General features: G+C 39.5%; 1 protein-coding gene across 1 annotated transcript; it reads right to left on the bottom strand.

The window, feature by feature from the left end:
- Window positions 1–3,233: 3,233 nt before the first annotated feature.
- Window positions 3,234–15,207, bottom strand: ythdf1 (YTH N6-methyladenosine RNA binding protein F1). The gene is made up of 6 exons (XM_058389767.1): window positions 14,810–15,207; window positions 14,232–14,256; window positions 8,085–8,164; window positions 6,008–7,639; window positions 4,171–4,215; window positions 3,234–4,008 (listed from the first exon to the last, which is right to left on the bottom strand). The coding sequence occupies exons 1-6, from the start codon at window positions 14,834–14,836 to the stop codon at window positions 3,982–3,984; spliced, it is 1,836 nt and encodes a 611-aa protein (XP_058245750.1). The 5' UTR covers window positions 14,837–15,207; the 3' UTR covers window positions 3,234–3,981.
- Window positions 15,208–15,493: the final 286 nt, after the last annotated feature.

The raw sequence follows: 15,493 nt of genomic DNA, 5'->3' as shown, positions 1-15,493 counted from the left end.
GCGAATAGATTTAATAAAATAATGCTACATCCTGAAAATGCATTGTAATTGCAATAATAATAATAATAATAATAATAATACATTAATGAATAACAAACGCAGAAATGTCTGGCTTTTATTTTGCTTTTGTACCTTTCCAGATAAAAAAGTTAAAAGATTTCTGCATGTATTCGCTATCCTTCAGCACACTGATGTCATACTATCAAGGTCTTCTTTTAAATAAAATAATTAATTGAACATCCTCCCAGCACGTCAGTGTCATATAATACTAGTGTCCTTTTCTTTTCTTTTCTTTAAAAAAAATATATAATGTCCTAAATGACTGTCGCCCTGTCTAATTCCCGTGTACTTTCCTTTGTCTTTTGGATTCACTTGTCTCATTGGAAAGCCTGTGACCTTCTTGTTGGTCGTAACATGCTAGAGGTCGCACAGAGAAATGTGAAATAAATAAAATGCCTCAAACATTTTGAGTTGGTTTGTCGCTTCACTTTACGTATACAGCAATCTATACGGATGGTAATTGATGTCTATTAACAGAATAGCACACAAGGTCAGTGTTTGGATAATGGCAACTCCGCAGTATTAGCTTAGTAAGCTACATGATCGACTGCTTCATTGTTCCTCTGTCAGCTCTCTGGTTTATATTGCTTCAACACCTCACAGATTCAAAGGTGCTTAAAGAGATGAAGAAAAAAGAGAATATGGCATATTAAACTAAAAAAAAGAGAGGAAAGAGACAATTTCCAGGATAACATGCTCAGACAGGCCGCTATGGCTTGAAAGTGGAACCTGCTAATATCTAGGAGGACAATAAATATAGCATTTGTACTGCAATCGGACTGCATACAATGCAGTAGAAAAAAAAACTTGACATTTTTCATTTATAATATTTTGTTCGATTTGGGGAATAAATTCATCTTTTTTAAAGGTTTTATTTATATATATATATTTTTTTATTAATTTGCCCTACAGGATGCTCCAGAATTACTGGCACCCCTGGTATCGAAATCTCATGCTAAAATATAATAGGAATATAAAGTAACCTAACCTCAAAAAACCTCTAGATTTAAATAATAATAATAATAATAATAATAATAGTGTTTCATAATTATTGGCACCCTTATGAAACATTATGAACAGAGTAAACTGACATTTGTTCCTACTTATATTTTACTTTATAAATTCACCTGAATGAACCCTTCAAGTGGTCCATGACTTCCTGTTTCACGGAGTATAAATAATTCCTTTCATCACTTATAATCAGCAATATGGGCAAGATTAGAGAATATGCCAGTAAAATAATATAAAAGTGTGGTCAACTTGGTGAATGGCTATACAACTGCTTTTTCAACCTGTGCATTGACAGGAAAACAAACCTTTCTGGAACATGAAGACACAAATATATATTGCCCTACAGACAGTGGGGGTGGATTTTAGAGAGCCACATATTTCTCTAGGAATTAAGGTTGAAAATTTTCAAGATATCCAATGTCCAGTTCTAAAATCTGACACATATATGGCATCTACTGGAACACTGCACAAATAAGGATAATTGTTCATACTAAAAATGTCATGTTAACTATGGTGGAAGGGCCGGTTTATTCCAGAGGCACTCGGACCCTTGGTAGGTCACATAATACCAGATTTTAAATGAAAACCTAGGTTGTGGTTGGATCTTTCAGCAGGACAAAGATCAGGAACATACCCCCAAATCCACAGAAAAATGTTAAATGACCACAAAAAGCAATCTACTGACATGGTAGTTTCATTCCCCAAAATCAAATAAAAATGAAACCTGGGGGTTGAGGCAAAAAAAGAGTAGTCCAGGATAATTTTTTAGTTCGTATTTTCTAATCCCATGAATCATTATAGAAGCCTTAGTGCTGTTATGTTAAAAATCTGTGTCTGCCATTAATTCTGGACATGACTGCATATTAAAAAGGGATGATGTGCTAATGTAGCTTAAATTGAAATAAAAACTGACGCAGTCCTGCTAACCTGACCTTATTTATTCAGCACTGACTGACCACTATGACATTTCATGTTTTATTACCAGACTACAGATCTGATTCATTTTTAAGGCACTAATAAGGTACATACTGTATTATTTCAGAAAGGCTGATGGAATGTATTTCCTCTTCCTGACAGGGCAGAGTAATGCTCTACTGGTCAAACTGTTACTGCATTAAAGTTTAATTTACATACACTTAATGACCTCAGTGCTGCTTTAGGGAAAATGCATTTGTACGTAGCATTTAAAGATGCACACTGATTTAGATGCTTTCGAACACGATCACATCACACGCCGGTCAGTTCAGAAAAAGAGAAGAGAGATGACGAACTCCTACAAATGACAAATCAGTAAAAACAAGACCTTCAAACACCAGTTACAACATATAGTATTATTTTAATAATGACCATGATCAAATCTAAGAACGTGATAGATAGTGACCTTCCATACAATGCATATTCATTTCAGGGGTGACTAAAATGTTTGCCTTGTAATTTTTTTTTTAGTATTTCATATATTCTCATAAATCATTTGTTATATGATTATATAAATCTCAATTCCTCACATGATAGACTCCCTCTTTCACGCACAAACACACGCACAACAGCAAGCAGGTCCTAAAAAAATCACGCACAGAAACCGTATACTCTTTTTTTGTTTCATTTTTTTCTACTTTTAACAGTAAATCAGTAACATTAATTTTTCAGGTTACACATTTGAGGCGTTCTCAGTTATTATATGCTCCTACATTAAAGCTTAGCATTATACTCAGGATGAGGGGAAGAAAAGATCCATAAACTGAATTCTGTTAAGAAAGTATGAGAAACAAACATACTGGAAGTGATGCACCTAAACTGATTTCAGTAAGCAGTGAATGCTACATTTCTCTTAAATTGGCTTGAGCAAAGAAATAACAACCTCTGCTGGACATCAGTGGAATAGTACAGTTAGAATGCTGCTTCGAACCATACGCAGAGTAAAACAAATATCATAGCACTTCGCTCAGAACCATAACTCAGACAATATTTTTCCTCTTCGCTTCAGCCAGTGATGATGTTGACTTCCCTTGGGTTGAGGGTGCACGGGACGTCTTTTCCCTGATTATGCTGTTGAGGTATAGTACAGCAATTATTTAACGGTTTTGATGACAAAATAGCTTTAAAATGTTAAGGCTCCGAGCATGAAAAGTAAATGAAAAGCAATGTCTTGTGACCAATATGACTTACCACAAAAAAAAAAAAAAAAAAAATGTAAGCTGAGTGTTACATAATTCAAAAATATAGTTTTCTTTTACAGCAACATTATCATCATTTATCAAGACACATTTCTCTGTCCCTTTTACGCAGTGGCACATGTACTCCTTAGTCAACCCCTTTCAGATCCCTACAACCAACAATAAAGATGCACATCTTGATTGTACAAAATTCAACTGGCCAAGTACAGTGACTGATGCTGGGGAGGAGTTTACGGCGCTTCCAGATTAGTCTCTTCCTCATCTTACCAACCACCATGTCAACACATACTTACAAACACATATCATGGGCTTTTAACAGTCACTGACTCACTTGGACTCTCATAGCCAGTGGCAGGTACAGTTTGAAAGAAAAAAACAACAACAAAGAAATAAAGGGAAAAAAGTGCAGATAACTGTTGGCCAAAGTTGGTTATGCAAGGAAGGAGGGAGGGAGGTGTGTAAAAACCAAACCAAATGACAAAAGAGAGACAAAGATGATCACGGTGCCATTATTTGATAGGCGCTAATTGATTTCATCTCCAACGGAGCTGGAACCAGAACCAGTAGGGCAGAGCCTTGAGTTTGATGCTGGCCCAAGTCCCCAAAATTAAATAGACAACTGTTTATTTTTTTTTTTTCTTTTTAAAATTTCTTCTTGTGTCCTGTTTTTAAATTTCATTTTCAAATGGTCAGTCCTAAAACAGTTGATCAAGCTATTGGGATGAGGTGCAGTCTTCTATTGTTTACTTCGATTTTGGCGTTCCTGGAAGAAGGAAAAAAGATGGAAGGTGTTCAAAGGTGATGGCTGCCATACATGTTTCATTAGATCATGGCTCTTGCACTGCATGACCAATACAAGATATCCGTGTTCCACCATCGAAGGTCCACAGTTTTCCCCCTACAACCCCCAATTTAAACTGTTTACCTGATCCAGGCGTGATCGATTCTGGGATGAAGTAGGTTCATAGTTCTGTCAATAAAGAAATGAAGAAAATGTAAATTGCATTACTGACACAATGCGTCTCAGAAAAGAAGGTGGGGGGGGCAAAAAGCATCTTTTGTATGCAGCTCAACTTAATGCAGCAGCTATTATAACAAACCATAAAACTTTAGAAAATATATGTTTAAAAAAATAAAAATAAATAAAGATATACATTTAAAACATCCACAGAACACTCTGCATTGCACGGGGTTCATTCTGAACCTTCAACACTCAAACACATTCACAGCATTGTTCATATAAACATCCGCATACTGATTGTGCATCTGGACGATGAAATGGGGGCAGGTCAGGGCCAAAACAACCCTGGCGGGCAGGTTCCATGATCTGTCGATGTGAAACTGTTTGGGATGTATGTTCTTTCCATCATTGCTTTCATTGAGCTACGTCTCATGTCATACACTCAGTATTTACTGATCCAGACTCAGTATCTACTGATCCTTTGGTGCAATGTATTTTAGGTTGACTCTTACTTTAGAGGTGTGTTAAATTCAAACACTGTTTTATAACAAACAAGGCAATAAAATGAGCATTTTGAAACACATTTCACAGGTAAGTACCAATATATCGTCCAAAATAAAACAAAATTTGTTTTCAAAATTCTTCTGTTTACTAATCCTATGTTTTCATCTAGTATTGCATTATTTTTAATAGACTTGTTTGGTCCAATTCTTCTAAATGTCTTTGAGATGTCAATTAACAAGAGCACACAGAATAATTTGCTTTTCGTAGAAATTAATTTTGCTTTGTGTGGAGTTCATATTTAACAAACAGGAAAAAATGGCAGTGACCATTGTGCTATAATAATAATAATAATAATAATAATAATAATAATAATAATAATAATAATAATAATAATAACAAAAACAAAACTGACCTGCCAACCTTGAAGAATAACAATAGTATAGTTCTGGCAGTGGGTTTAAAACTCTACATTTTTTATACAGTTCATTCACAAATCACTTGCATAAGGTAAGACCCTATCTAGGGACAGAAGAGGCTCAGCAGTCAGAACTGCTGATTGGAAGATCCTAAGCTCATATCCCAGCACTGCCAATGCTGGGCCCTTGAGCAAGGCCCTTGACACTAATTAGCAGGGCCCCATCCTAATTACTGAAGACATGTGTCTCAGCTAAACCCGCTCATGCATATAGCCATGCAATCCAGCATCTTTTGGAAAACAAGTGGAAAACTGAGAGGAGAGATGACTAAAAGTAAAATGAAGGGAATGGTATCTGTTAAATGTCAGAGATTCAAAACACCTGCTCTACTGTCAGACCTTCAATATTCACATGAATTCTGCTCATCATCCATTTTTATTGGGTGAAAAAAAGAAGTCATTCTTTGTGTAACGGTGAGTAATAACTTGTGGTAGTTCAATGTTATAATGCAGAGTTTCCACAGAAAATACATGAATAAGGTTGGCAGTTTTGCATGAAATGATCAAATTATGTTATAGTGGTTATACTGGCTGTATGCCATCTGTTTGTTTATTCATGACTTCCCACATAAAAATTAAAACATTATGCACATGCACTTTTTCTAACCTGTACAATTAAGCGTAGATTGTGATTTAACTGCTGTCCTCATTAGAACGAGTTCTATTCTAAATTCTAATTTAGTAAATGCTAAATAAAACCATGCACAATAAATACCATATATTTAAAAAAAAAAACAACAACAAATGTCATGTTCACTGTGTTGTGTATATAATGCATATACAAACAACACTAAAATTAGAAAGACAATCACGATGCATTACCTTTCTCACCACCTCTTCCTCCTCCTGTCGTTTCTCATAGTGTGAGAAATCATCGAAGATGGATGTGGTGTGCTTGTAGGTGGCGATGATCTTCAGCACCTGTTTGGCCTTCTCCAGTGGTACCTCCTGGGTGTCACGCGAGTTGGTCACAGGTTTGTTGTCATTGTTCTCCAAGCGAATATGGCGCAACTGGCTGTTGGGCACATCCTTGACAAAGAGCCAGTCCACATCGAATTTGCCCTTCCACTTGTCCTGTGCCCAGACACCGGCACTAGTGCCGTAGTCTACCGGTGAGCGCATCTCGGCCACGCCACAGAAGTGCCCACTGCCATTTACGCTGAACAGCAGGTAGACAGGGCCCCGGCCGTTGAGGGCACGGAACGCTGCGTCCAGCCTCTTATTGCCGTGCTCTGTGCTGCACCAGATGGAGTACTTAATTGAACGGTGGATGTCATCTTCTGAGTAGCTCTTGATGATGAAAACACGGCCATGCTTCAGGTTCCAGTCAAAGTCCTTGGGGTTGTAGCTATGCGAGGCACGCAGCTTCTCCAGCAACGGGTGTGGATCTCCTGAGCCCATGTTGGAGCTAGAGCTAGTGCCCATCACTCCTCCTCCTCCACCGTTGCCCAATCCGCCACCAGTGGAAGGACCAGTGCTATCCATGCTACCCCCTCCACCATAACCTGGGTTCCGATTACGTGGTGCTATCCACCGTGTCTGAGGGGCTGGAGCCGGTGTATGATTCTGGTATGGCTGAGGAGGAGCAGGAGGAGGTGGACCCTGCAGTGCCATATGCTGTGCCAGGGACTGGGCTGAGGGCATGGGTGGCTGAGGGTGAGGGGGCAAGTGACCATGTGATAGAGAAGGCAGCTGCTGTTGCTGCTGCTGGGGAGGCAAAGGCGATGCCACTTTGGCCCCCTTGTTGTCCCAGGTACCAATGTCCATGTTGTGTTTGATGGGTGGTGGTGGTGGTGCACCTCCTGCCACAGGCATCCCAGCTTTGCTTTTGACCTTTAACTGCTGCGCTTTGGCTGGCTTACTTGCAATGGCTGCCCACGAGGTGGGTTTGGGGGCTGGCATACCTACAGGGGTTCCACCATTGCCAGTGGCTACTGCACCGCTGGCACCAATGACCGAACCAACAGTCTTGACAGCTGAGCCAGTCCCGGTGACAACGTCACCGCCAATCTTTAGCCCCAGCATGCCCTGCTCCAGACTGTTCATACCTGGTGCCTTGTTCAAGGTGTCACTGTGGAAACCTGTCTGCCCGTCAGGCACAAGCGTGCCACCCAGAGAGCTGGGTGGGTAGCTGTAGCTGCCCCCATAGGCTGAGCTTTGAGTCTGCTGGCCCTGAGAGCCACTGGTGCCCCAGGCAGAGAAGGCAGGATTCTCTGGGAAAAAGTTAAACCGGTGGGGGTAGATGCTGCTACCCAATCCCCCTGGCTGTCCAAACACAGTGTCATGCATAAAATGGTGGTCTCCGTTGCTGAGAGGAGCATAGGGAGCAAGATAAGGGATTGGAGGGTCACCGCCAGTTGACCAGGGAGCTTCACTAAGGGGGTAGGGAAACCCAATGGATGGCGCATAGTAGCTTGACAAGTAGGGGTCAGTCATGGATTGATAGCTGTTGTTCTGGAATGCAGAAAGGATGTAGTTTGAACTTTGTAATAAAAATGATAACATAATAGGTAAGAATGATGACCACTTCACCAGCAACAAAATAAATGTCATAATAATAATAAACTAAAATATAAGATGATTAGATCAGATATTGACTTCTCAGCTCCTAACTGAATCTGCTTCTCAGCTAATATGGGTAAAGATGATAAATCAAAGTCAAGATTTTTTTCTTTCTACATTTATATATGTGAAGAGTTCTAGAAACAGAAATTTAAAGTGTAAGATTAGGTGAAGTGACTAAGCTGATTCATACACATGCTGGAGAGAAGGTTATGACCCAGGGCAAGTTTTCAGGGAATATTTCAAGATTAGAGTGCCCTGTAGAAAACAATTTCATTTCGCTTTTACACATTTTAAGTACATTCAGAAAACAAGCATACACACAAAATTTCCTCACCGGATTAGACTGGCCAGTGAGGTAAGGTTCAAAGTCGTTGTCATGGACTGTTTCCTTTTGGTGGAGTGAGCCATTTTGCACTGGGAAAAAAATAAATAAATAAATAAAATAAAATAATAATAAAAAAAAAAAGACAGAAAAAGCGTCACAAACAAACCTAAATTAAACAAATTACAACGTTACCCAAGCATGGGTGGCACTGACGTATATTGATGAGTGGCTCAAAAGAGTCTTTATAGGGCAATAGTATCTTTTATTGTATTCATAATATACTGGGTAACACAATAAAATCAATATAAATAAATTGATAAATTGAGAGAGAGAGAGAGAGAGTGTGAGAGAGAGAGAGAGAGAGAGAGAGAGAGAGAGAGAGACAGACAGAGAGAGAGAGAGAGAGAGAGAGAGTGAGAGAGAGAGAGAGAGTGAGAGAGAGAGAGAGAGAGAGAGAGAGAGAGAGAGAGAGTGTGAGAGAGAGAGAGAGAGAGAGAGAGTGAGAGAGAGAGAGAGAGAGTGAGAGAGTGAGAGAGAGAGAGAGAGAGAGAGAGAGAGAGAGAGCACACAGAAGAGAAGGGGCTTAGCAGCAGCATTATTCTGTAAATGTAAACTGTGCATTCACTGTGTTGAAATGTGTTTTTTTTTTTTTTTTTTGTCTGGCCTCCCATACATTTTCTACACAAATTTGTCATAGTTGAGTCAAGAAAGATAAACAACCTGATAGTAAATAAGCCATCAAACTGCCAGCTCATGCATTTACTCTTATAGTAGAGATGCCGCTAATATTTGGACACCTTCATTTAAAATGCCATCTTTGAAGAAGACAATACAGAGTGCGTCAATGCCAGTATTACGAACCGAACTGATGTAGTAAGCAAGTGTCTTAATCCCCACTAAGAATAAAAAGCTCTAATGTCACACAACATATTTTCAATTTGGCAGAATGTCACATAAAAGCAATCCAAATGAATATCTCCTGTTGCCAATGATATGTAATGACACTTTGAATGCCATTTCAGTCCCTTTAGACTGTATTAAACCGAGACCTGTGATCAAAGCGGATCATCTAAAAAAATACTAATAATTTGTATTTCTAAGGGTTTTAAGGACGGGATTAGATTTGCTCCTAAATACGCACATTCAAGATGGATGCCATGTGCATCCTGTATACAAATTTTTTGTATACAGGATACAGTTATTTAGGTAGGCCAGAGACATTAGCACAGCATATGCTAGTACATGACAAGAGCATGATATGACAAGATATCTGCAACAGACATAATAGCTACACCTCAAATCTTATTTTCATGTAGTATTCTACAAAATGTTTAGTATTACCTGTATTCTTTATTACAAGTCAATTCTCTCATGCAGCTTTCAAATCTAATAAAAATAATAATAAAATATATAACCCCTATAGTCTTGCTTTTGTAAAATCATTAATACACTTAAGTCCAAGAGCTCAGCTTTCGATTTAAGATATAAAGCTTGTGATAATCGCAATGACGGTAAAATATTATAATATCTAATATCTTTATGCTACCGTACGATGGCAAGTGTATGTTCTGAAATACCCGGCACTGAACTGCAAACATTTTACCGCTCAATATATAAACCTGCTGGACAGGTACACTATATTGCCAAAAGTATTCGCTCACCCATCCAAATAATCAGAATCAGGTGTTTCAATCACTTCCATGGCCACAGGTGTATAAAATCAAGCACCGAGGCATGCAGACTGTTTTTACAAACATTTGTGAAAGAATGGGTCGCTCTCAGGAGCTCAGTGAATTCCAGCATGGAACTGTGATAGGATGCCACCTGTACAACAAATCCAGTCGTGAAATTTCCTCGCTCCTATATATTCCACAGTCAACTGTCAGCTGTATTATAAGAACGTGGAAGTGTTTGGGAACGACAGCAACTCAGCCACGAAGTGGTAGGCCACGTAAACTGACGGAGCGGGGTCAGCGGATGCTGAGGCGCATAGTGCGAAGAGGTCACCAACTTTCTGCAGAGTCAATCGCTACAGACCTCCAAACTTCATGTGGCCTTCAGATTAGCTCAAGAACAGTGCGCAGAGAGCTTCATGGAATGGGTTTCCATGGCCGAGCAGCTGCATCCAAGCCATACATCACCAAGTGCAATGCAAAGCGTCGGATGCAGTGGTGTAAAGCACGCCGCCACTGGACTCTAGAGCAGTGGAGACGCGTTCTCTGGAGTGACGAATCGCGCTTCTCCATCTGGCAATCTGATGGACAAGTCTGGGTTTGGCGGTTGCCAGGAGAACGGTACTTGTCTGACTGCATTGTGCCAAGTGTAAAGTTGGTGGAGGGGGGATTATGGTGTGGGGTTGTTTTTCAGGAGCTGGGCTTGGCCCCTTAGTTCCAGTGAAAGGAACTCTGAATGCTTCAGCATACCAAGACATTTTGGACAATTCCATGCTCCCAACTTTGTGGGAACAGTTTGGAGCTGGCCCCTTCCTGTTCCAACATGACTGTGCACCAGTGCACAAAGCAAGGTCCATAAAGACATGGATAACAGAGTCTGGTGTGGATGAACTTGACTGGCCTGCACAGAGTCCTGACCTCAACCCGATAGAACACCTTTGGGATGAATTAGAGCGGAGACTGAGAGCCAGGCCTTCTCGTCCAACATCAGTGTGTGACCTCACAAATGCGCTTCTGGAAGAATGGTCAAAAATTCCCATAAACACACTCCTAAACCTTGTGGACAGCCTTCCCAGAAGAGTTGAAGCTGTTATAGCTGCAAAGGGTGGACCGACGTCATATTGAACCCTATGGATTAGGAATGGGATGTCACTTAAGTTCATATGCGAGTCAAGGCAGGTGAGCGAATACTTTTGGCAATATAGTGTATATTTCGACTCTGGCATGCAGTCTTATGGTATCACTTTTATCCATTCTATTGTTAACTGCAAACTGCAATTACAGTCATCTATATAAGTGAAAATACAGCAGGAGTAACTGTTAATAACTGATGAATGTTGATTATATTCATAAAAGTGAGTCTAAGGACACAATCCTAAAACCTAAAAAAAAAAAGAAAAAAAAAAAGGTTTATTGTATAAGATTGAGGGTTCAATAAAAAATTCAGCAAAAATGAGGAAACTATGTGCTATATAGCATCCTTTAATATGGATGGCAGCACAACTAGCCCAGAATATAGCTTAGGACTGTGACTGGATAGTGATTGCATATTTGGTGTGCAAAACTGTTTCACATAAATGAAAGTGAAATGCAATGCAACAAGGAATTACATTTACCTTCTCTAATGAAGTGTTTAATTATATTTACAAACAAACAAACCTCTCCTGATTTTTTTTTCTACTGAAGATATCAATCAGCATAATAGTTTTTGCTTTTCGCTGAGACACATCCCCATGCCACCAATGAAAAGCAACACCGTTTGTGTTTTGCATTTCACGTTTTTCCTCCACCTATTGTGACCACATTTCTATCTGGTATGCAATCTTATTCCATCTGGAGTGCAAATTTTTTTTTTTTTTAACCAAAGAATATAATGTACATTAGGATATTGATTTAGATTGGATATATTTTACCAAGGTTATTTCTGCAGGTAGGTAAAAGTGTGTAATCTTTTCAGATGTGAACATGGAGAATAACTGCTGACAAATACTTCAAATGAGACAACAATCCCAGAGATACACTAGCAATAATTACATTACCACACCTCCCTATGTTAAACTAATCCATTCCAAAAGGGCTTTAGTCTGTTAAGAAAAAAATAAAAAGCCAAGCCGAGAGAGAGAATAAATAAATCATAACCACTAGCAGTGTAGCAGGTCTTCCCCAGTGTGCATCAGCAACAACCAATCTGCTGAACTTCCACTCATGCAGCTTTGAAGCACAAACTAATTCTGCATTTGATTAAAACTCAAACTCATAACTCAGAATATCTGACTTAAAAAAACAAAACAAAACAAAACAAAACAAAGAAAATTTCCACTCAATCTGGAATTCCTACTCATCAGCTCGGGTTGTTCTCCTTAACCCTGGGTTCAGCAAGTTGTAAAATCCACAGCACCAGCAGTAAACAAAGTAACACTTTAAATAACTTACTCATACACTTACACAAATATTTGCTTATTAAATATAAAATATTGACTAAACAGTTCACTGTTCTGAGTGTGAACCAAAAAGACATACATTGCGGCAAATGTGGTTTTCCTACTTTGTAGCCTGTATTGAGGTCCAAAATAACATAATTCAGAACACTTACACTATATTGGCAAAAGCTTTGGGACACCCCTCCAAATCACTGAATTTAGGGGTTAGGCTTGGACACTTTGGAGACATTCCAAAACTGGGACATCTGCCTTCACATGCACATGAATATAACATGGATTTGGCCTGCCATTTGCAGCTTTAACAGTTTCAACTCTTCTGGGAAGGTTTAGGAGTGCGTTTATGGGATTTTTTGACCATTCCTCTAGATGTGCATTTGTGAGGTCAGGCACTGATGTTGGATGAGAAGGTCTGGCTCACATTCTCCGCTCTAATTCATCACAAAGGTTGATGTCTGGATTCTGTGCAGGCCAGTCAAGTTCCTCCACACCAAACTCTCACCAAATGTCTTTATGGACCTTGCTTTGTGCACTGGTGTACAGTCATGTTGGAACTGCCTAAATGTCTTGGTATGCTGAAGCATTAAGAGTTCCTTTCACTGGAACTAAGGAACCAAGCCCAAACCCTAAAGTCAATGATTTGGAGGGTCGTCCCAAAAATTTTGGCAAAATAGTGTATCTTAGATTCAGAACACTCGCTAAACTTCACTAAACCATGCTAATTACCAGCTGTTCTCTCATTTAAAGAATGGAGCAAAGGCACCTTTCTACTCTTTTTCATATGTTTTATAACTTCCAACCTAATACAGAATCATCTCTGCATTACCAAACTGTGCTTTTTAAAGCCCTCACCTACACCCTATTATTTAAATCAAAACCTTTCTTTAAAAAAAGCTGGCTCATTTGAAAGGTTAAATGTCAAGAAAGTAACTATTTACCTGGATATGAATAACCTGTGTGCATTGCATATTTGCTGTGATTACAAGTCTGTCCCACAATTTATCTCAGTGACTACTAGACATGACGGACTTGGGAAAGAACTGCCAGCTGCTGAATTGCTATGAGCAATATGCACTAAACGTGAGCTGTGATATAAAAAATAACATGCATTTGTAGGTTTACCAATTTAAATAGCAAGACAATGGATGATGATTAACATATTGAAAATAACTTCCCTCCAAGTCTAATATTCTAGCTAGGCCTGTGCTAGAATGGATTTGAATGGAGTGCATGAATGCACTTGAGTGGCACTCAGTGACTGTTGCCCATCTATTACTATATATGACAACCTCTGCTGTGTCCATCATTGGAAAGTGAGCACCAGTAAGCTACAATGGACCACAGATACCCACAATTTTATCCGATATCATGTTGGTCCACTTTGTATGTGCACAATTAAAGAAAAACAAACCTTATAATCATCATATATCCTAGTCTCACAGGATAGCATTAAAGCTGTTAGTTGGCACATTCTAGGTACAGAAGATTTGCTTGGATTTTTCGACACCACATTAGTGGGTTGAGGAAACACTTGTACCAATGCAACACACGCTGAAATGCCATCATCATGTCCGTGTTCCTACTACTAATTGTACATAACAGATACATACCTTAACTATATACCTAACAGTGCACTTATATGGTAGGTTTACCTGATAAAATGGTCAATTCGTGTAAATACCACAGGTGGCAAAGTAGATTTTTGTGCATGCTTGCTTCACTCAATCTAACGAGGGTTATAAGATCGCAGTCAAAGCATTCATAATGAATATAACGTAGACCTCGACTTCTTGTTGATGGTCCGAAAAACCATTACTGTGTAAGAGCTGGTGTCAAAAGCAGCGATTTCGCCAGTATTATCATGAAAGAAATATGTAGAATTTCCCGCTAGGCCAGGTGAAATTTAAGCGTCTTATTTCACAAACAGACCTAACGGCGACGGTGATGTTCGGCCTCCTTACCCACAGCTAGCTTCGTTTACCCTTTGCTACACTGACCGGTCCTTATTTGACAGCTAAATATTAACGCTGGTCGTGTTAACTTACCTTTAGCATCTTGTCCTTTCGATGTCTTGAGGATCCGTTGGCGCAGACAACATGGGAGAGATGCGGAGAAAAAACAAACACACATCAAGTTAAATCCAATAACCAAGAACCATGCAACTGGCTAAATCGTCAGGAGCTAATCATGTGCAGTTCTACTTAGCCGGCCAACAATTTCAAACGAGTCCAAATCCATAACACTAGCTAATGTACGTAACTAAAGAGCAGCACTGGTTAGCTCGGTTAGCTAGTTTTACTGTAAATTAACTTCTGTTTCGTGTCTCCCCTTATGAGCCTTCTCCTGACAGTTTCTTAAGAGATTGATAGAAACGATGCAGCAAACTTGGTATTTCTCATTTCACTAAGGTCCACAAGACCAAAAAGCAGGCAAGCTATGTGGCTAATTTGCGAACAGCATATCCGCAATAGCCATTAGCTAACGCTAAGACTGGAAAGAAGCACATTCCCGGTTTCTGCTCCGAGGTCCAAGCCAAGGCCTTAGCTTACCTGCGCTCAGAGCAAGTAACTATGGATCTAACCAGATATTCCTCCAGCAAATATACCTAAATAGTAAGGCCTACCTGAGGATCAATACTGGTGGTAGACATAATTCATCAACCGAGCCTCTATAATCACCAAGAGTCTTGAACACTACTGGGGTTTTTCAGCGTTATTCCGAGTCAGTGTTTCCTTCTTCGGCTGCTGGCGCTATTAGCTGCTGTAACGTTATTTTTCACGGCACAAATCCTCAGCAAGTTCCACCGCCAGATTCTACCAAACACAAGCACCTGAAATATACAATACTCCGGTCCGGAGGGTGGCTGTGGTTATAATAAAGTTCACGTTTTTTAATGTTAGTCCAATTCCGTTTCGCGGCGTGTTCTTATAAGATTTTTTTCCTACACTTTCCAGCCTTGAGTTATTGTGCAGCCCTGTTCACTTCCCCCAGCTCCATCCGGGACCTTACTCACAGCGGAATGACGTAACACACATACTGGCAGCTCACTTCTTTTAAAAATTCTGTTTTGTTTGTCTGTCTGCTTTTAAATACATAATTCATATAACTAGCTATTTTATTTCGGAAAAAAAGATGACATTCAGTTTAATTTATTTGCTTCCTGAAATACTCCGAAAAGTGAGCTCTATTTCCTATAACACTAGGAAGTGACACAGCTTCCAGTAGGTTGATGACATAAATAACAGTAATGCATTTCGATGAGACGTCGATCATTCATTCAGAGGAAACTGCTTTTTAGGTTTTCGGG

The sequence above is a fragment of the Hemibagrus wyckioides genome, linkage group LG05 (genome assembly GCF_019097595.1).
Source record: "Hemibagrus wyckioides isolate EC202008001 linkage group LG05, SWU_Hwy_1.0, whole genome shotgun sequence".
Classification (NCBI taxonomy): Eukaryota; Metazoa; Chordata; class Actinopteri; order Siluriformes; family Bagridae; genus Hemibagrus; species Hemibagrus wyckioides.
This window is presented reverse-complemented; position numbering and strand designations above follow the sequence as displayed.

Coding starts and splice junctions, on each gene's coding strand:
- ythdf1 (XM_058389767.1), bottom strand. CDS start 14,836: ATGTCTACCACCAGTATTGATCCTCAG. Junction 8,165..14,231: donor GAAAGGACAAGATGCTAAAG/GTAAGTTAACAC, acceptor TTTTTTTCCCAG/TGCAAAATGGCTCACTCCAC. Junction 7,640..8,084: donor TCACTGGCCAGTCTAATCCG/GTGAGGAAATTT, acceptor TCTGCATTCCAG/AACAACAGCTATCAATCCAT.